A 21100-nucleotide genomic window follows, 5' to 3' on the forward strand; every position below is an offset into this window, starting at 1 on the left:
TCTGAAAGCGTCTGGTTGGGTTCTCTCTTTCTCTGGTCATAATCTCCTCGAATTCCGGGTGAGGAGCGAAAAACTTAGAAGGTGGTTTCGCCCGTCTAAACGAAACCGCCTGATCTGCGGGTTCCGTAGAGCAGAGGTCCCCAACTCCAGTCCTCAAGGCCCACCAACAGGTCATGTTTTCAGGATTTCCTTAGTCTTGCCCAGGTAATAATTGCATCACCTGTGCAATGCAAAGGAAATCCTGAAAACATGACCTGTTGGTGGGCCTTGAGGACTGGAGTTGGGGACCTCTGCCGTAGAGGACTCCTTGATGCCACAGGTTAGATTTATCGCTCCAATGAGATTCTGAACCATATCCCTCATGGTAGCGATTTGGTTTGAATCCAGCTCCGAAACATCTTCCGAAGGCGCATCAGAGAACGCCTTGCCTGACTCAGGGGAGGAGGATCAGAAGGACGCTGACCGCAGAGGAGGACCGAGTGGCGAGATGGAGCGAGAAGAGGACTCAGACCGACGTTCCTGTCTGGACCTTTTGCGGCTAGCAATAGAGGGCTCGGACGTAGCTTCCTGCGACCCGCTGGCTACTGCAGGAGTCTGCAGGGGTAACCGATCCAGCACAGACACCAAAGTTTGAGACACCCGAGTTAGATCGGCCACAGATTGTGACAGAGAGGAAGCCCAGCCTGGGATGGGGCTATCACTCTCGGGCGGTTCGGCCGGGGGATCCTGGGCGGTGGGAACAATCGGGTTGCTGCAGGCCTGACAGAGCGGAGAGGACTGACCTGAGGGAAGTTTGCTGTTACAGGACGAACATGCAAAGTACTTGACTAAGGCAGAAGAGAAAGAAGTAGGAGGACGAGAGCGGCCCCCTTTAGAGTTAGACATTTTGAAGAGGTCCCTGAAGAAAATGCCAGCAGGTTAGGGGACAGTGGGGCAGAGGGGGGTGTCAGTCTGCAGTGCAGAGCTACTCACGGCAGACGAAAAACACTGATACCAGGTTCCTGGAGGAAGATGCTGTGGATCTTCGGCGCTGTGCCCCCAGAAAAAAGCGCTCTGTGGAGTTCTACGGCGGAGGTGCGTGGCACGATGCAGGAACTCCTGCCCAGCAGCAGCGTGAGGAAGGGGCGGAGCCAGCCAGGATGGCGCCGGTGGGTGGGGAATGCAGGGCCCAGTTTGTCGGGCGGGAGAAAGCCCGCCCGATAAAAAACAAAGTGGGCGGAGCGCGGCACCAGAAGTAGGCCCCCAGAAAAAGCCGGGGCCTAAATTAGAAGCCGGTGACCGCCGAAGTGTGCGGCGCAAAAAGAAATGGTGCGGGAGCTGCCCGGCTGATAGGCGCGGCAGCCACCGCATGTAAAGAGGAGCGCCGGTGCCGGAAGTAGGCCCCGGAAAGAGCCGGGGTCTAAATTAGAAGCCAGCGGCCGCTGGGAAGGACCGCGGCCGCGAGTCACCTAAAAGGTACAGCCGCCGGGGAAAACCGGCGCGGCTGCCTGTAGGGGGCTGCGCCGCAGAGAGAAGAGGATGCGGCCGCAGACAAGGCAGTGCGACTGCCTGTAAAATGCGGCCGCCGTGGGGAAGCAGCGCGGCCGGTCATCAGGGCCGCCACGCAAAAGATAGGCCCCGTTTTTTTTCCCTAACTGTCGCCCAGTGCAGAAAAGGTGCAGCCGCAGGGATAGAAGTGCGGCCGCTGAAATAGCAGTGTGGCTTCCTGTAAGGCGCCGCACAGAGTCGCAGAAAAGGCATCCGTCATCACCATCCACAGAGGCCCCCTAAGAAGAATAGGGAGCCCAAAATACTCACCTAACATCCCACGCCGTCGGTACGAACCTTAAAAACGTGGAAGGTATTAGACATCCGTGGAGCTGGTGACGGACGTCCTCGTCTCCTCCGACTGACAGGCTCTGGTAGGCGAGTGGGTGGGGAACGGGGCCAGGACTGGACTTCTGAGTATGCTTGTGTGCTAGGTTCTTGGTCCTGGAGAGGGATCTATGAGGATACGGGGTGGCAGTACACGCCGTACTCATAGTCCGCCTTGTTGGACTACAGGTGTTACTGCTCACCCTGTATCCCTTCCGGAAAACCTGAAAAGAAACGACGAACATTCAGGTAGATAAGGGTCTAATGAAAGACTCGTGTCCACCTCATACTGACACTAAGCTAAACTGAAGAGTAGAATGCCAGTCGGTGGGGTGTACACTGCAGAGGAGGAGCCAACTTTTTTATTTGCATAGTGTCAGCCTCCCAGTGGCAGCAGCATACACTCCATGGTTCCTGTGTCCCCCAATGAGAGGCGATAAAGAAAATCATCCAACCACGTTAAGGTGTACATTAACACGGATGGTTCCTCTCACTAATGTCCTACTTCACCATATGGGGCTCAAGAGGGAAAACACAACAATGGGTCGAAGAAATTAATATATAAAATACATTTTCACCAATATATTAGCTGCAAATTTTTGATTTTCACAAAGTAATAGGTTAAAACAGACCCCACAATTTGTTCCACTATTTCTCCAAAATGTGGTGCTACATCCCATGCTGCCGGAAACTACTCCACATAGGAGGACGGGTGCTTGCATCAATGGACACCGACATGGGTGAGAATTGATGACTGAAATACTAATCCCTTAACTACATATAATGATTTAGTGGTCACTGATTTATAAAATTTAAGATACCTTGACTATTTCTTGTAGCATTTGGGACTTTGTTACCCCGTATTATGCACATGCAACATTGCATTGTCACTTTATATAACAATATTATATATTATATCCTATATATATATCCTTGTGATTACATGAAACTCAATTGAATTTCTCAGTTTTCGGACAATTGTTTTGTGATAAATGTGATCTTTTTGTACATTTTTAAAGTATTGTGCCATTAAATTTTTTTTATGATCTAATTGGTGGTTGTTTAGCTCCATATTTTCTGGGTTTTTTTTTTGTCACACAGGAAGAAGCGCCATTTGACTTTTGAAGCAGAGATTTTACCAATAGTCTGCAGACACCACATGCAGAGACTCTGGGTATGTGCACACGTTCAGGATTTTTCACGTTTTTTCCCTATAAAAACACATACATATGCATGCTATCATTTAGAATGCATTCCGCAATTTTTGTGCACATGATGCATTTTTTCCGCAAAAAAAAATGCATCACGGTAAAAAAAGCAGCATGTTCATTAATTTTGCTGATTTTTTGCATTTTTCCAGCTATTTAATGCATTGGGAAAGCTCCGGAAAAAAACGTGCAAAAAACGCGTGGAAATTTCTGACAAAAAATCCTGAATGTCTGCACATACCCTCTGAGGTGCTTACACCCCTAAAATTAATCTATGGGTACACTGACTTTTGCATGCACACAGTTGTTTTCCAGAAGAAAGCATGGAGTGGATGTGGCACAGCGGGGGTTCGGGGGTGCCCACTGCACCAAAATTCCCAGAAAGAGCAGAGAATGAAATGATTAAAACATGGATTACACTAAATCTTTTCTTACTATACTATATCAGCCAGAGCAGCCCCCCTGCTGTATAACATGGGGCCTGCGTGTTGGACAGTACTTCCATGGGGACAGGTTCCCTGCAAAGCTGATGATATATCACTAAGACTTGATCATTTTCTGCCTGGTAATAGTCTCCATTATATCAGCACAGCCTCTTTTCTCTAGAAATAGAACGGGTTTGCACATAGGATGGAGAAGATTGCTGCTGCGCAGTAAAAAACAAAATCATTGTAACATCTACTTCTTCAGGATTGGCGAGGTACACGACAGTCAGGTGGATCCCAAGATTATGACAACACTTTCCAGAAGGAAAAACCTCTAATAATCTAAATAATTCACCTAGTATTCTGCTAAATATAAGACTTTGCATGCCAGTCTTAATGACTTTGGTGCATCTTATTCCTAGAAGCCATTTTTTGAATTTGGCGCATCTCATTGGCGGCGTTCATCTCTCCAGAAATGATGCCCCAGTGAATGACTGGAGTAACAGTTCTGGCATAACAAGCACTGCTGCTTTTGAGGACTTGCGGGCGTAGCCTCGCCGTGTCCCGTCTCCTCCATAGCTCTACCCATTTTGGTAGAGCTGCTTGAAAGTGGCATGAAAACGCCAAAAAAGCAACGTTTTTTCAGAACTTCAAATCTAACTATTCAAAATGTTTTACGCCAGATTTCTGGCATCAACAAGGATGTATCAGTCCCTGTGCATTTACATGAATAGACCTATCAATAACAGTTTGCTGATGGTAGAAAAGTAGAAAGACGTTTGTTTCCACTCTGCGTAACCATTAAACTATCCATATTTGCCAAATTATGGCTACCATTAAACATGGCGATCAATCTAGCATATCAGAAGAGATCTTACGGCATGGGGTCGTCTGTGTGTACGACAGATGAGGGAAGGACAGAAGTGATGCAATATCCGGTAAATCCGCTTTGTATACATCCTCGACAATTGTCTGGTCGGCCCATACGACTGCCTTCTCTCTCTGGACCAGGTGCTTGACTTCTCGGAAATCAGACTCCACAACTGCATCCGCTAACCCTGCTTGATGTAATATTTCGTATTGCCTCCGGAAGGCAGGCAGAACTGCATTGAGCAACCTGGCAAAACAAGTAGGAAAAGTTAGGAATAAGACATATGCTTTTATCGCTCTTCAATAGATGAAGTAAAGCTGGCCATAGATGTAGTAGGGTGAGGCCTCCTGTAACGAGCATTGGACAGGTTCAAGTATGCACAAAGCGGGTACATTCACACCCCCGAATAGAAGAAGTTCCCCAAGGTCCTCTGATTACAGTGTGCATCAAATAATGTTATATTTCCCGGATGGTGGCACTACAGGTGACCTGAGAACATCTTATTTTGGGGAATCCTTAGAACTAAATTTTTTAAAGTGCAGACAAACACTTTTCAATTCTGTTCAGCCGAAACTTTGAGAAGCTGATCTATACAAAAGGTTTTTAATATTAACCAAAAAAATGGGAGTGAAAAAAAAAAAATCAAAAACTACCTACTTTGCATTGTATCTATATTCTCGTTCTTGAAGAGACACAAGAAGATTCACGTTTTCAATCTGAGCTTTTAAATCTTTCACGTCCAGCTTTAAGTGGCAACACTGTAAATCTTTCGAAAGCTCCTGAAATAGAAAAATAAAAAACAAAAAAACAAAACAGTGTTTTCATGCAGTCTGAAGCAATGCACACATCAACTTCCAGGCACACATTTATCTGGGAGAGATTATAAAATGCCCAACTTATTCTAGGCCTTTACAATTAACTACTGGTAGCCATAAATTATTAATGAAAATGTCACAGGAGCTATTTATAGGAAAGGATCATGGCTACTTTGCAAAGAAGCTTATGAAATATTAACAAGTGAAATCTGCAAAGAATCAAAAACCATTAGAAATTAACTTAACTTAAAATAGAAATATTACAATACGGAAATTCTTTGCGCTAAACGCCCTCTCTCCTCACATGTTTGAGGCCGCAAAAGAAAGGAATGGATAATTGATAGGAAAAAAACAGGATACCATATTAATAGAGAATAATGATGTCAAATAAGAATGTCAGCGATCTAAATAGTCTGAACAATGAGACCTAAACCCAAAAGCTACAATCTGACGTACGTGTCAGAACAGGCCCATACCAAAACATAGCGTTGTCCAAAGAGGTTAATGCATTCACATTAAAAGGGGCTGCCTCCCTGCCACAATCCCTTTTAAAAATTAAGTCTACATGGCAATCAGCTAGTCTCAGTAGCTGCAGCCCCTAAAACCATGTTGTTGTACACAGCACCCATTTAAATGAAGGGTGCCAAAGCCAAGTTAAGTCAAGCAGAACTCTTGGTAGAAGTTCTCTGCTGTAGACAAGTGGCTGTCCCCCTCAATGATAACCATCTGCTAGAAACTGCAAGGCGTCAGGCTCCGAAATGTCAACTCTAGGGGTACTGCACTCCCTAACAGCCAGGAGATCAGCAACAGCTAGGAGCCGGCAGATGGTAAGGTCAATAGAGTAAGGTAGTTAATGGTTATTGGGGATTTTATAATCAGGGCAACAAATAGAATAATTTGTCACCAAGGCAACCTCAACAAAATGGTTTGCAGTCTCCCCGATGCCAGGGTTCGGCAAATGATGGATTGGGATGATAAGCTAATGTGGTGGTTGGTGATGATCCAGCTGTCATGGTCCATATGGCAACCAATGACATAAGTGGTAGGTTGAGGATCATTAAGAATAATTTTACAGAATTAGGCTCCAAGCTGAAGAGAAGGCCCTCCAAGGAGATATTCTCTGGAATATGGCCTGTGCTACGCACAATGCAGGAGAGACAGTGGGAACCTAGGAACTTAAATGCATGGCTTAATGGGCATCTGTCAGTAGGGCAGACCCTCCTAAGCAGTCTATATGGGCATGTAGGACATAGGAAGCTGAATAAAATGATACCTTCATATCTGCGAACCAATGTCTTATTCCAGAAAAATCCACGCTTATCTTAATGTACATGAGCTGTTAAGATCTATGGGCCGGACACTGATCTCCCTGAGAATCATCCTTCAAAGGTTATTTTAATTGAATGGGGTGTTACGAATGTGAGACATGTAGATAAGGAAAGCAGACTGTCAGTCATTACATGTCTCAAACTGGTAATACCTTTTATTTAGAATAAGCCCTGTAGGCAGATTCTCTTGCAGATCATTGTCTGACCCACAGAATTTAAGGGCTTATTTACATATTCAGGAAAATGTGGATTTCTCGAAAAAACACATTTGATCGCAAACATCAACGTATCATTTGGTTCAGCTTCTATAGACCTACATGCCCATATAGGCTGCTTAGGAGAATTGCATCCTACTTATAGATTCCCTTTGAGTATTGGTGCAAGGCAGAAGAATTTCTAAAGTAATGGGCTGACTGTACTTGTGTACAATATGTATTTTCTCTGCTCAATTTCTAAAACTTAACATAGACAAAACAGCATTCCTCATCTTTTTCACATCTCACTGAACCCCCCCACCCCCTCCAACAGACCTATCCATCAAAGTCAATGGCTGCTCACTCTCCCCAGTCCCGCAACTTCACTGCCTCGTGGTAACCCTTGACTCTGATCCCTCCTTCGAACCACATATCCAAGCCCTTTTCACTTCCTGCTGACTCCAACTCAAAAATATCTCCTGGATCCGTGCATTCATTAATCAAGAATCTGCAAAAACACTAGTGTAAGTCCTCATCATCTACCGCCTTGACTACTGCAACCTCCTGCTCTGTGGCTTCCCTTCTAACACTCTCGCACCAGTCCAATCAATCCTAAACTCTGAAGCCCAACTAATCCACCTGTCACCCCACTATTCCCCTTCTCTACTCTATGCCAATCCCTTCACTGGCTCCCCATTGCCCAGAGATTACAGTTCGAAACCCTAAAAATGGCATACAAAGCCATCCACAACCTGTCTATACATTTGTGACCTCGTCTCCTGGTACTTACCAGCATGCAACCACCGATCCTCACAAGATCTCCTTCTCTACTCCCCTCTTCGATCAATCTCATGCAAGATTTCTCTTGTGCATTCCTCCTATTCTGGACCGCACTACCCCAACATATCAGACTCTCGCCTACCATGGAAATCTTCAAAAGGAACCTGAAGGTATACCTAGCTCTTCCGACAAGCGTACAATCTGCAGTAACCCTCGTTTCACCATTGCTGCACGTCCAGCTCTACCCTCTTCTATTGTATCCTCAAGTATACCTTGTAGTCTGTGAGCCCTCACGGGCAGGGTTCGCTCTCCTCTTATACCAGTCGTGACTTGTATTGTTGTTTTTTTTTCTATTATGAATGCCCCTTTTCACATGAAAAGCGCCATGGAATAAATGGCGCTATAATAATAAAAGATAATTCTACAGATAAACTAAAGGGTGATGGAGGAAAACAAGGCAGAAAATAAAGGGGTAAGTAGGTTGAAGCTTGGTCAGCCTATACTGGAATGTGGAGAAGTGACTGCACGCAGAGAGTTGTGTTGTATGACTACTACTCTGAATGGCCCTTGGTTGTAAGTGATGTACCCCAAGGCTCAGGGCTGAGAACACTATTATTTTAAATATTTAAATTATATAGAAGACATAATTAATAATGTGGTTTACATTTTTGTAGATGGCACCAAGCTATGTAGAATAGTGCAGTCTATGGAGGATGTTCGTAAGTTACAGGCTGATTTGGGCAGTGTGATCATCGAGGTGGCAGATTAGTTTCAATATGGATTAATATAAAGTTATAAATCTGGATGCTAATAATCTGAAGACACTATATGTTGTAGGGGTAAAAGTAGTCACTTGTAGATCACAGACAGCATGCAATGTTAATAAGCTTAGATTTTACTTTTAAAGAAAATACTTAAGATATTCATGTCAGATGTATAAAATTATAAATTCTGGGTGTTTATCTATACTTGAGAACAAGAGGGAAAAACTTGCAGTTTAGGGCAGACAGGATCACACATTATGGATGTACCTACGCCCGGCCCTCTGTCCTTTCTCACCCATCAGTTGCACCTGATGGACATGTCTTTTTTCAAGCTTAGTATGTAACCGGATTACAAGGCTGCTGTCACCGTTCATGAGACATGCCCATGGAACGGACCACGTGTATGTACTGTAAAAATGATACAGATTAGGTGCACTAAAATTAAAGCTAATAATGTCTGATCAATCAACCAAGACATAAGTATTACCACTGGAATCTGTTTGTCTGGGCCGAGCAATTTCATTTCATTTTCCAGGCGATGCAGCCAATTCGTGTTCTCCTCAAATCGTTTTATCTCCTCTTGTTTTCTCTTCTGTATAATGCCCTGTTTGGTCTTCAAAGTCTCAAGTCTATGATCCCGCTTCATAGTTGCCTACAAGACAAATGACAGCGAGTTTCCAGACAATACTTCTACCAGAAGACCTAAGCCGGACCCCATTTCACAAAGTTAATCGATATCCATATTTCAGGCTTCCTAGGCACTAGTGTCTGAACAGTTCTGAAAGGAGCGCCAACAACCATTTCTGTAGCTTGAAAATCACATGGATAATTAGTATGTTCGCCAACGTGACTGTCCCTTGGGTACCATTTTTAACACCTTATTAGCTGGATACTTTTCCATTATATTTTTGTCTATATTTTTTTTTAAATATATCCTCCATCCCCGACCCCAGAGTGATTTTTCAGTCAATTTAGTAGTAAGCGGGTTTGATCTTTTTGTGAGGCGGGTTGAAGTTTTGAATGACAACATTTGTTTTGCCATACAATGCATAGAAAACTGAATACAAGTGGTGTGAAAAGAAAAAAAAATAGAAGAGTTATGTTTTGTTTTCAAGTATTCAATGTGTGGAATATGATCTAGCACCACATTTTTGGGACTATAAGACGCACCCCAAACTTTCAGAAGGAAAACGGGGAAAAAATTAATGTGTGAAATGGGGGTCCATCTTACAGTTTAAATTCAGTGTACCAGAGGGGATCAGTAGCGCTGGTGGAGCGTGGTCACAGGGGGTGTTCAGTGGTCCAGCGATAACTCCCATCCCAGACTGGTGCAGCAGGTTCGGCGGTGCTCGTGGTGCGGGGGCTCAGCCAACATTTTCTGAAAGCCCGGAGCCCTCACACAAACACTGATGCAAAGCTGTGGCTTCCCTGAAATCCCATCCCAGGCTGGTGTGGCAGCTGTGCTATGTGGTGTGGGGGGCTCTGCCTGCATTTTGTGAAAGCCCAGAGCCCCCAGAACATCCATTACTGCAATGCGGTGGCCTCCGAGAAAATGGCCACCGGGGGCGGTGCATGCTCAGACTGAGATCTCGGGATGAGAACTTGTTGCAGAGATCCCAATTTGAGCATGTGCTGCCCCCGGCAGCCATTTTCCCGGAGGCCACCGCATTACAGTAATGGATGTGCTGGGGGTTCCAGGTTTTCACAAAATACCGATGGAGCCCCGACCACCACAGAGCACAGCCGCCGAACCAGCCTGGGAAGGGAGTGTGATCATCGCTCTGCAGCGTGGTCCGACTCCTGCTACCGCCTCAATACTTGTCACCGCCTCAGCACTTGTCAGTATATTCTGACTATAAGATGCACCCCCATTTTCCCCCCAACATATAAAAGTGCATCTTATATTCCAAAAAATAAGGTAATAGGATTCTTTATGGCAGTACAAATACAGACAAACCAAACTATTTTTATTATTTGCGGCTATAAGTTGAGACTGACACACATTTTGGCTGTCACACAGTTTGCCCTTTGTGTTTTTTAGATTATTTGTTTAATCAGACCTCAATCTCATTGAGAATCTGTGGTAACTTCTTAAAAGACAGGTGTACAAAAAACAACAAAAATTGGGATAAACTCCAATCACTAATTGGACAAGAATGGTCGGCCAGGGCGAAGGGCAGAAGTCTGGAAAAATTAAGGTGAACACTGTAATTATTGAGCCAACAATCTTATGAAATGCTAAGTTGCACTTCAGTAACCATAGTAACTAAAAGACCTATACACACGTTATATATTTATACTGTACATATACACACACATAATACACACCTATGCACGTGTGTCATCAACTACTGAGATCTGAAAGTCTTTTACCCTTCTGGCTGTGGACATACAATTAAGCTTGTTTTTGCACAGCAAGATGATTTATACAATTTGGAGCTTTATGAAGCTTTCATAGCTTTTTACAGCATTTTTTCCCATTTTTTGGAGGTTAATGTACAGTTTAAATAATTATAGATTTTGATAAACATTTATGGACATGACCATACCAAATGTTTATTTTCTTAATTGTAAAAATAAGACATAAAGTAAAAAAATATTTAGCGGTTATGCTCACCTGATTTACTTGGGTGGGATAACACTGAAAAGGCATAAAACAAAATCCCAGCAGCAACCTTTGGGTCCCACAGGCTGGACGATTCATAGTGATAATATGGATGGTTGGAGATGTTATAGGGTATCCTGAAATGCTGGTATAAATGCAATCAATGCGTTACATAAAACATATGTAGCAACAGTGCGGTTTTAATCTCTACACGTTCCGAAGTAATCCAACTTCTTCAGAAGAACCACAGATCGGTGTTACTACATATGTTTTATTTAACTCATTAATTGGATTTATACATGCAGTGCAGGATACCCATTAAATCTCCAATAATCCCTGTATGATGGCAGTGACAGGAGCCTTCAATAGGAGTCTTGAGATATGGGGGAGGGTGCGTTCCATAGCTCTCCATTCAGTGCATGTAGCTTGTGGCAACTAATTCATTTTAACTATGTTGTAAGTGAGTGACAGACATCTAAATGGTTAAACAGCCGTATCTAGAGGTTGTTTAGATGGCTTCACTTACTGACAAATGGCAGCTGTACAACAGGGATGGTACCGACCTACTGGGTATGCTGCAGGCTCAGTTCCTGAGTCCGCTCCATAAATTCACATCTGACGTCTTATGTCTGATTTGTGGCTAATATCTTTGTAGTGTCTGGCGTTCAAATTTCCCTGCTCTGCTCCTGTTGATGGATGGATCTGTCCCATGTATGTACATGTGTAGATCTTTACATACTTGGGCGAGATCGGTGAAACCACTTTATCGCGGTAGGAAGAAGCCAACTCTCCCTATAGTTCCTGGCCGGCTTTTCAAAACTATGCTTTATCTGAATGGCTGCAACATTTCTGAGAAAGATCTCTGGATGCAATGGTGTGGTTCGGGCGACATGAATCTAACGACAGGTTCCCTTTATACGAACCCATGCATCCATGATGGGTCTAATGAGGCTTCTCTCCACACCATGCACCCGGTTTTTGTATGGAGAGTAGCAGAATAGGGGGATTAGACTGACTTCCTGGCAACAAAGAAGATCATCATCTAACCTCCTATGTCTTGGGATTTCCATTTGGCATATGGCTTGGTTGTCCGTCACGGATCTGCCGTCTCTATAGTTACTTTGACATCATCTCAGGTCCAGGAGCAGATTATAAAACACATTAACCGGAAACAGCTGCCAAGCTAAGTTCAGGTAAAAATAAACTCCAGCCTCATATTGTCAGGTGGCAGATTGCTACTTTACGTACTACAAATGGAAGCTTTAATTTTAATATGTGCTTGAAATTGTGAACATGCTCACAAGGAAAAAAAAAAAATCAAATACACCGGCATATGGTCCTCTCACCAATTCTGAGTTCTGTAGCTAAACTTTCAAGAATGAAGGCAGTTCAGAGATGCCAACCATATGTCCATTGAAAGCAAACAGTCATTTTCATTGAAAGCCTCGCTAAACATCCATAGACTGTATTATCTTTTCAGTAAATATATTTCCTTTACACCATCATCACTGCGCAGGAGGGGAGACACGACAAGCTAAAACCATATGGCATAAAAGAAAGTTTAAGCCTCCTGACATTATTAATCACACAAAGGCTGCATAACTTGGCAGGTTAAGAAGCTGCACGGTTCTTCATGACACTCATGTCTGAAGGACTCACCTTTAATGTCTGCTCTTGGGAACACATCATTTGAATCTGCTCATGGTACTGCCTCTGGTAAATGGCCTTTAGCTCCGTTTCCTTCAGACGCATCTCCAAGTTGCAGTACTCTGCCCGTATTTCTTCTCGGTTCACAAAAATGCATTGAAGAAGGTCTTGACACCTGCAAACCAAAGAAATTAAGGATTCACTGTCAGGTCTACACAATGCGCACAAGGATAGCTGGCTATGTAAAAGAGCTGCAAAGGCTCTACGGCAACAAAACGATAGGACATTGCTACTTACAACCATCAAGAAATCTGATTACTATGCAATTAGTAAGCAAAGGAAAACAGTATCAAGATATCCAAAGCATTTATCACAGCCCACCAGCTAAGGCCGGCAGTACAGGCACATCTTTTTGGAAGTCTTTTAGTCTATGTACCTGTATGACAGCTTGCTTTTCGAACGTCAAGCTGTTGTTTTGATTGCTATTTAGGGAGAGAGACAACATTTTGATTACTGTACTCCATTTTGATGGGGCATTTCAAGAGCTCTGAGTCTTATTGGTCTTGGAGTCTACCTTGTGGGATAAATAGTCTGATATTTTATTTAGTCTTGGTGGCCCGATTCTAACGCATCGGGTATTCTAGAATATGCATGTCCACGTAGTATATTGCCCAGCCACGTAGTATATTGCCCAGCCACGTAGTATATTGCCCAGCCACGTAGTATATTGCCCAGTCACGTAGTATATTGCCCAGCCACGTAGTATATTGCCTAGCCACGTAGTATATTGCCCAGTCACGTAGTATATTGCCCAGCCACGTAGTATATTGCCCAGCCACGTAGTATATTGCCCAGCCACGTAGTATATTGCCCAGTCACGTAGTATATTGCCCAGTCACGTAGTATATTGCCCAGCCACGTAGTATATTGCCCAGACACGTAGTATATTGCCCAGCCACGTAGTATATTGCACAGCGACGTAGTATATTGCCCAGTCACGTAGTATATTGCACAGCGACGTAGTATACAGCACAGAGCCACATATATTGTCCAGCCACGTAGTATATTGCCCAGTGACGTAGTATATTGCATAGCCCACGTATTATACAGCACAGAGCCACAGAGTATATTGCACAGCGATGTAGTATATTGCTCAGTTACGTAGTATACAGCAGAGCCACGTAGTATATTGCCCAGCCACGTAGTATATTGCCGTTACGTAGTATATTGCAGAGCCACGTAGTATATTGCCCAGTCATGTAGTATATTGCCCAGTGACGTAGTATACAGCACATAGCCACATAGTATATTGCCCAGCGACGTAGTATACAGCACAGAGCCACGTAGTATATTGCCCAGCCACGTTGTACAGGTCCTTCTCAAAAAATTAGCATATAGTGTTAAATTTCATTATTTCCCATAATGTAATGATTACAATTAAACTTTCATATATTATAGAATCATTATCCACCAACTGAAATTTGTCAGGTCTTTTATTGTTTTAATACTGATGATTTTGGCATACAACTCCTGATAACCCAAAAAACCTGTCTCAATAAATTAGCATATCAAGAAAAGGTTCTCTAAACGACCTATTACCCTAATCTTCTGAATCAACTAATTAACTCTAAACACATGCAAAAGATACCTGAGGCTTTTATAAACTCCCTGCCTGGTTCATTACTCAAAACCCCCATCATGGGTAAGACTAGCGACCTGACAGATGTCAAGAAGGCCATCATTGACACCCTCAAGCAAGAGGGTAAGACCCAGAAAGAAATTTCTCAACAAATAGGCTGTTCCCAGAGTGCTGTATCAAGGCACCTCAATGGTAAGTCTGTTGGAAGGAAACAATGTGGCAGAAAACGCTGTACAACGAGAAGAGGAGACCGGACCCTGAGGAAGATTGTGGAGAAGGACCGATTCCAGACCTTGGGGAACCTGAGGAAGCAGTGGACTGAGTCTGGTGTGGAAACATCCATAGCCACCGTGCACAGGCGTGTGCAGGAAATGGGCTACAGGTGCCGCATTCCCCAGGTAAAGCCACTTTTGAGCTACAGAGAAGCAGCACTGGACTGTTGCTAAGTGGTCCCAAGTACTTTTTTCTGATGAAAGCAAATTTTGCATGTCATTCGGAAATCAAGGTGCCAGAGTCTGGAGGAAGACTGGGGAGAAGGAAATGCCAAAATGCCTGAAGTCCAGTGTCAAGTACCCACAGTCAGTGATGGTGTGGGGTGCCATGTCAGCTGCTGGTGTTGGTCCACTGTGTTTCATCAAGGGCAGGGTCAATGCAGCTAGCTATCAGGAGATTTTGGAGCACTTCATGCTTCCATCGGCTGAAATGCTTTATGGAGATGAAGATTTCATTTTTCAGCACGACCTGGCACCTGCTCACAGTGCCAAAACCACTGGTAAATGGTTTACTGACCATGGTATTACTGTGCTCAATTGGCCTGCCAACTCTCCTGACCTGAACCCCATAGAGAATCTGTGGGATATTGTGAAGAGAAAGTTGAGAGACGCAAGACCCAACACTCTGGATGAGCTTAAGGCCGCTATTGAAGGATCCTGGGCCTCCATAACATCTCAGCAGTGTCACAGGCTGATTGCCTCCATGCCACGCCGCATTGAAGCAGTCATTTCTGCCAAAGGATTCCCGACCAAGTATTGAGTGCATAACTGAACATTATTATTTGATGGTTTTTTTGTTTGTTATTAAAAAACACTTTTATTTGATTGGATGGGTGAAATATGCTAATTTATTGAGACAGGTTTTTTGGGTTATCAGGAGTTGTATGCCAAAATCATCAGTATTAAAACAATAAAAGACCTGACAAATTTCAGTTGGTGGGTAATGAATCTATAATATATGAAAGTTTAATTGTAATCATTACATTATGGTAAATAATGAAATTTTACACTATATGCTAATTTTTTGAGAAGGACCTGTATATTGCCCAGCCACGTAGTATATTGCCGTTACGTAGTATATTGCAGAGCCACGTAGTATATTGCCCAGTCATGTAGTATATTGCCCAGTGACGTAGTATACAGCACATAGCCACATAGTATATTGCCCAGTGACGTAGTATACAACACAGAGCCACGTAGTATATTGCCCAGCCACGTAGTATATTGCCCAGCCACGTAGTATATTGCCCAGCCACGTAGTATATTGCCCAGTGACGTAGTATATTACTGAGCCACGTATGTCACAGGTTAAAAAATAAACATACTCACCTAACGATCTGAGGGCCCCTTGTAGTCTAACATACTCACCATTCTTGTCACAGCTCCTCAGCGTCCCGTCTCTCCGCCTCCTGGGATCCAACGGCGTGGTGTCGATGGGCGCACGGCTGCCGCCATCTTCTGTTCCCAGGATGCATTGCGAAATTACCTAGATGACTTAGCAGTCTCGAGAGACCGCTAGGTCTTCTGGGTAATTTCGCAATGCATCGCTGGGAAAGGAAGATGGCGGCAGGCGCGAGAGGACAACGGAGTGCGAGTATAGCAGGTTTTTTGTTTTTTTACTATTTTTAACATTACTTTTTTTTTTACTATTGATGCCGCATAGGCAGCATCAATAGTAAAAGGTTGGGGACACACAGGGTTAATAGCGGCGGTAACGGAGTGCTTTACCCGCGGCATGACGCGGTCCGTTACCGCCGGCATTAACCCTCTGTTAGTGGTGACCGGAGGGGAGTATGGAGCGGGCGCCGGGGACAGTGACTGCGGGAAGCATGGAGCGGAGCGCCGGGGACAAAGCGGGGAGTATGGACCGGAGCGCCGGGGACACTGACTGCGGGGAGTATGGAGCGGAGCGCCGGGGACAAAGCGGGGAGTATGGACCGGAGCGCCGGGGACACTGACTGCGGGGAGTATGGAGCGGAGCGCCGGGGACACTGCGGGGAGTATGGACCGGTGTGCCGAGGACACTGACTGCGGGGAGTATGGACCAGAGCGCCGGGGAGTACGGACCAGAGCGCCGGTGACACTGACTGCGGGGACTAAGGAGCGGCCATTTTCTTCCGGACTGTGCCAGTCGCTGATTGGTCGCGGCAGCCATGACAGGCAGCTGGCGAGACCAATCAGCGAATGAATAACTGTGACAGAAGGACAGACAGACAGACGGAAGTGACCCATAGACAATTATATAGTAGATATATAAAATTTTCCATTTGGGGAAAAGAGGTGGGGTTTTAAACACATTCTAAAAATATTTTCTATAAACATATACATTAGAATATATGCATATACATTATAACATACACATATACCGTATATACAGGAGTAAAAGCCGACCCAAGTATAAGCCGACCCCCCTAATTTTGTCACAAAAAAACTGGGAAAACTTAATGACTCGAGTATAAGCCTAGGGTGGAAAATGCAGCAGCTACTGGTAAATTTCAAAAATAATAATAGATACTAATAAAAGTAAAATTAATTGAGACATTGGTAGGTTAAGTGTTTTTGAATATCCATATTGAATCAGGAGCCCCATATAATGCATGCTCCATACAGTTTATGATGGGCCCCATAAGATGTTCCATATTAAAATACTCCCCATATAATGCTCCATATACAAATGTGCCAAATATAATGCTCCATGCAGTTCATTATGGCCCCATATGATGCTCCATATAACAATGTGCCACATATAATGCTCCATATACAAATATGCCCCATATAATGCTCTATGCAGTTCATTATGGCCCCATAGGCGCTCCATATAACAATGTGCCACATATAATGCTGCTGCAATAAAAAAAAAAAAATATATATGACATACTCACCTCTCGTTGCTGTCCGCTGCTCCTCAGCGTCCCGTCTCTCAGCACTGACTGTTCAGGCAGAGGGCGGCGCGCACACTAATACGTCATCGTGCCCTCTGACAGTCATTGCAGAGGACACGGATGACGAGGCGGTGCCGACGCTGGAAAGAGGGACAGATGAATATTTAATACTCACCTGCTCCCGGATCGGTTCCTGGCAGCTTCTCCCGGACAGATGGTCTCCAGCGCCCGCAACTTCTTCCTGTATTGAGCGGTCACAGGTACCGCTCATTACAGTAATGAATATGCGGCTCCACCCCTATGGGAGTGGAGTCCATATTCATTACTTTAATGAGCGTTACCACGTGACCGCTGAACAGAGGAAGAAGGTGCCGGCGCCGGAGACCATTGGACATGCAGGGACCGCGTCAGGAGCAGGTGAGTATGTGACCGTCGTCGCTCCCCCTCACCCATCGACCCCCCCCGCCTTCCATGACTCGAGTATAAGCAGAGAGGGGCACTTTCAGCCCATTTTTTTGGGCTGAAAATCTCGGCTTATACTCGGGTATATACGGTACATTATAATATATACATATACAGTACAGACCAAAAGTTGTACACACCTCATTTAAAGATTTTTTTGTATTTTCATGACTATGAAAACTGTACATTCACACTGAAGGCATTAAAACTATGAATTATCACATGTGGAATTATATACTTAGCAGAAAAGTGTGAAACAACTGAAATTATGTCTTATATCCTAGGTTCTTCAAAGTAGCCCCCTTTTGCTTTGATGACTGCTTTGCACACACCTGGCATTCTCTTGATGAGCTTCAAAAGGTAGTCACCAGGAATGGTCTTCCAACAATCTTGAAGAAGTTCCCAGAGATGCTTAGCACTTGTTGGCCCTTTTGCCTTCACTCTGTGGTCCAGCTCACCCCACACCATCTCGATTGGGTTCAGGTCTGGTGACTGGAGGCCAGGCCATCTTGCGTAGCACCCCATCACTCTCCTTCTTGGTCAAATAGCCCTTACACAGCCTTGAGGTGCGATTGGGGTCATTGTCCTGTTGAAAAATAAATGATGGTCCAACTAAACGCAAACCGGATGGAAAAGCATGCCGCTGCAAGATGCTGTGGTAGCCATGCTGGTTCAGTATGCTTTCAATTTTCAATAAATCCCCAACAGTGCCACCAGCAAAGCACCCTCACACCTCTTCCTCCATGCTTCACAGTGGGAACCAGGCATGTAGAGTCCATCCGTTCACCTTTTCTGTGTCGCACAACGACACGGTGGTTGAAACCAAAGATCTCAAACTTGGACTCATCAGACCAAAGCACAGATTTCCACTGGTCTAATATCCATTCCTTGTGTTCTTCAGCCCAAACAAGTCTCTTCTACTTGTTGCCTGTCCTTAGCAGTGGTTTCCTAGCAGCTATTTTACCATGAAGGCCTGCTGCACAAAGTATCCTCTTAACAGTTGTTGTAGAGATGTGTCTGCTGTTAGAACTGTGTGGCATTGGCTTGGTCTCTAATTTGAGCTGCTGTTAACATGCGATTTCTGAGGCTGGTGACTCGGATAAACTTATCCTCAGAAGCAGAGGTGACTCTTGGTCTTCCTTTCCTGGGGCGGTCCTCATGTGAGCCAGTTGCTTTGTAGCGCTTGATGGTTTTTGCCACTGAACTTTGGGACACTTTCAAAGTTTTCCCAATTTTTCAGACTGACTGACCTTCATTTCTTAAAGTAATGATGGCCTCTCGTATTTCTTTATTTAGCTGCTTTTTTCTTGCCATAATACAAATTCTAACAGTCTATTCAGTAGGACAATCAGCTGTGTATCCACCAGACTTCTGAACTTCACAATTGATGGTCCCAACCCCAATTATAAGACAAGAAATCCCACTTATTAAACCTGACAGGGCACACCTGTGAAGTGATAACCATTCCCGGTGACTACCTCTTGAAGCTCATCAAGAGAATGCCAAGAGTGTGCAAAGCAGTCATCAAAGCAAAAGGTGGCTACTTTGAAGAACCTAGAATATAAGACATATTTTCAGTTGTTTCACACTTTTTTGTTAAGTATATAATTCCACACGTGTTAATTCGTAGTTAATTCATAGTTTTGATGCCTTTTGGTCTGTGTATATATATATATATATATATATATATATATATACTATGTCACTGCTATATACATACATATTGTAGAATATCTGATGCGTTAATACAGCCCACGCAGTATATATATATATATATATATATATATATATATACACACACACATATATCTCTATCTATCCATCTCTATGTCTCTCTATCTTATGTCTCTCTCTCTCTCTATATAGAGAGAGAGAGAGAGAGAGAGAGAGAGAGAGACATAGAGATGGATAGATAGAGATGGATAGATAGAGATATGTGTGTGTGTGTGTGTGTGTGTGTGTGTGTGTGTGTGTGTGTGTGTGTGTGTGTGTGTGTGTGTGTGTGTGTGTGTGTGTGTGTGTGTATATATATATATACACTGCGTGGGCTGTGTAATATAGTGCGTGGGCTGTATTAACGCATCAGATATTCTACAATATGTATATAGCAGCGACATAGTACCGTATATAGCACAGTATATATATATATATATATATATATATATACATACATACATACATATATATACAGACCAAAAGTTTGGACACCCCTTCTCATTTAAAGAAATTTCTGTATTTTCATACTATGAAAATTGTACATTCACACTGGAGGCATCAAAACTATGAATTAACTATGTATATATACACACACACACACACACACATACATATATCTCTATCTATCTATCCATCTCTATCTATCCCTATCTATCCCTATCTCTATCTATATATATATATATACTAGATGGCAGCCCGATTCTAAAGAATCGGGAGTCTAGAATCCATATATACTTTATTTATTCAAATGTAAGAATAATACAATTAATAAATAATAGTAAGAAAGAACAAAAATAATAGGCAGTATATGGAGAAAACACCAAACAAAAGTTCAAAATTGGTGTGAAAATGTCACTGAACCACTTCACAACTAAATATATATAGTTTTGGTAAATGGTATTATCATTTTTTTGACGAAATTCGGCAGGAGCTTGAAGAGCAACGTCACTGGGCCCGCCTCCACGCAGTAGAAACTTGCTGTGAGGTAAAAATTCAAAAATCACACCAAAATGGCGGAGTGTGTCACAGTACGGCACATTTCTGATTGGTCGCTCGCAGCAGGCGGCAACCAATCAGACACTGGACACTGTTGACGTCACTTATCTCCGGACATTAGCTCCGGACATTAGCTCCGGACATTAGCTCCGGACAAAGCCACGGAAGTTGGCACAAATTGCAGGAAGTAGTATTCTAGGCAATTATATATTAGATATATATTACAATTTAATTTATACTCCCCTCTGGTTACTTAAACCTACAATCATTAGATCACCTAATGCAGTGCTTGGCAATATAACAGTATTGCAGTGTAATGTGCACTTACTAATCTCCTATGCAATGCAGCCACAGACTGGGCTTCTTCAAAGTTTTAACATGGCAAACAAAGGGGTCTCTAGAAGACCCTGCGCTGCCATTGCTGCCCACGCTGCATGGGTGGGCTCAGCCGCAGAGCTCTACATAGCATTGGGGCATGGCTGCCTAATATGTACTGCAGACATCACCAAAGGTTAAAGGACCTAAATACTAACCAGTCTATCACTTATAGAAAAGAAGGGTGACACATTCTATTTAAATTGATACTAATACTTAATAATAATAATAATTTTTATTTATATAGTGCCAACATTTTCCGCAGCA

The 21100-nt window shown here is 43.6% G+C and overlaps 1 protein-coding gene across 1 annotated transcript in view; it reads right to left on the reverse strand.

The window, feature by feature from the left end:
• KIF18A (kinesin family member 18A) overlaps window positions 1-21100 on the reverse strand; it is a 225317-nt gene that overhangs the window by 73842 nt on the left and 130375 nt on the right. Inside the window, exons 11-14 of the mRNA XM_069739769.1 lie at window positions 12504-12666; window positions 8727-8891; window positions 5016-5137; window positions 4366-4604 (exon numbers count right to left, since the gene is read on the reverse strand). Of these exons, the coding sequence (XP_069595870.1) occupies window positions 4366-4604; window positions 5016-5137; window positions 8727-8891; window positions 12504-12666 (689 nt within the window). The remainder of the gene's footprint in view (window positions 1-4365; window positions 4605-5015; window positions 5138-8726; window positions 8892-12503; window positions 12667-21100) is intronic.

This window comes from Ranitomeya imitator, chromosome 9 (assembly GCF_032444005.1).
Source record: "Ranitomeya imitator isolate aRanImi1 chromosome 9, aRanImi1.pri, whole genome shotgun sequence".
Taxonomy (NCBI): domain Eukaryota; kingdom Metazoa; phylum Chordata; class Amphibia; order Anura; family Dendrobatidae; genus Ranitomeya; species Ranitomeya imitator.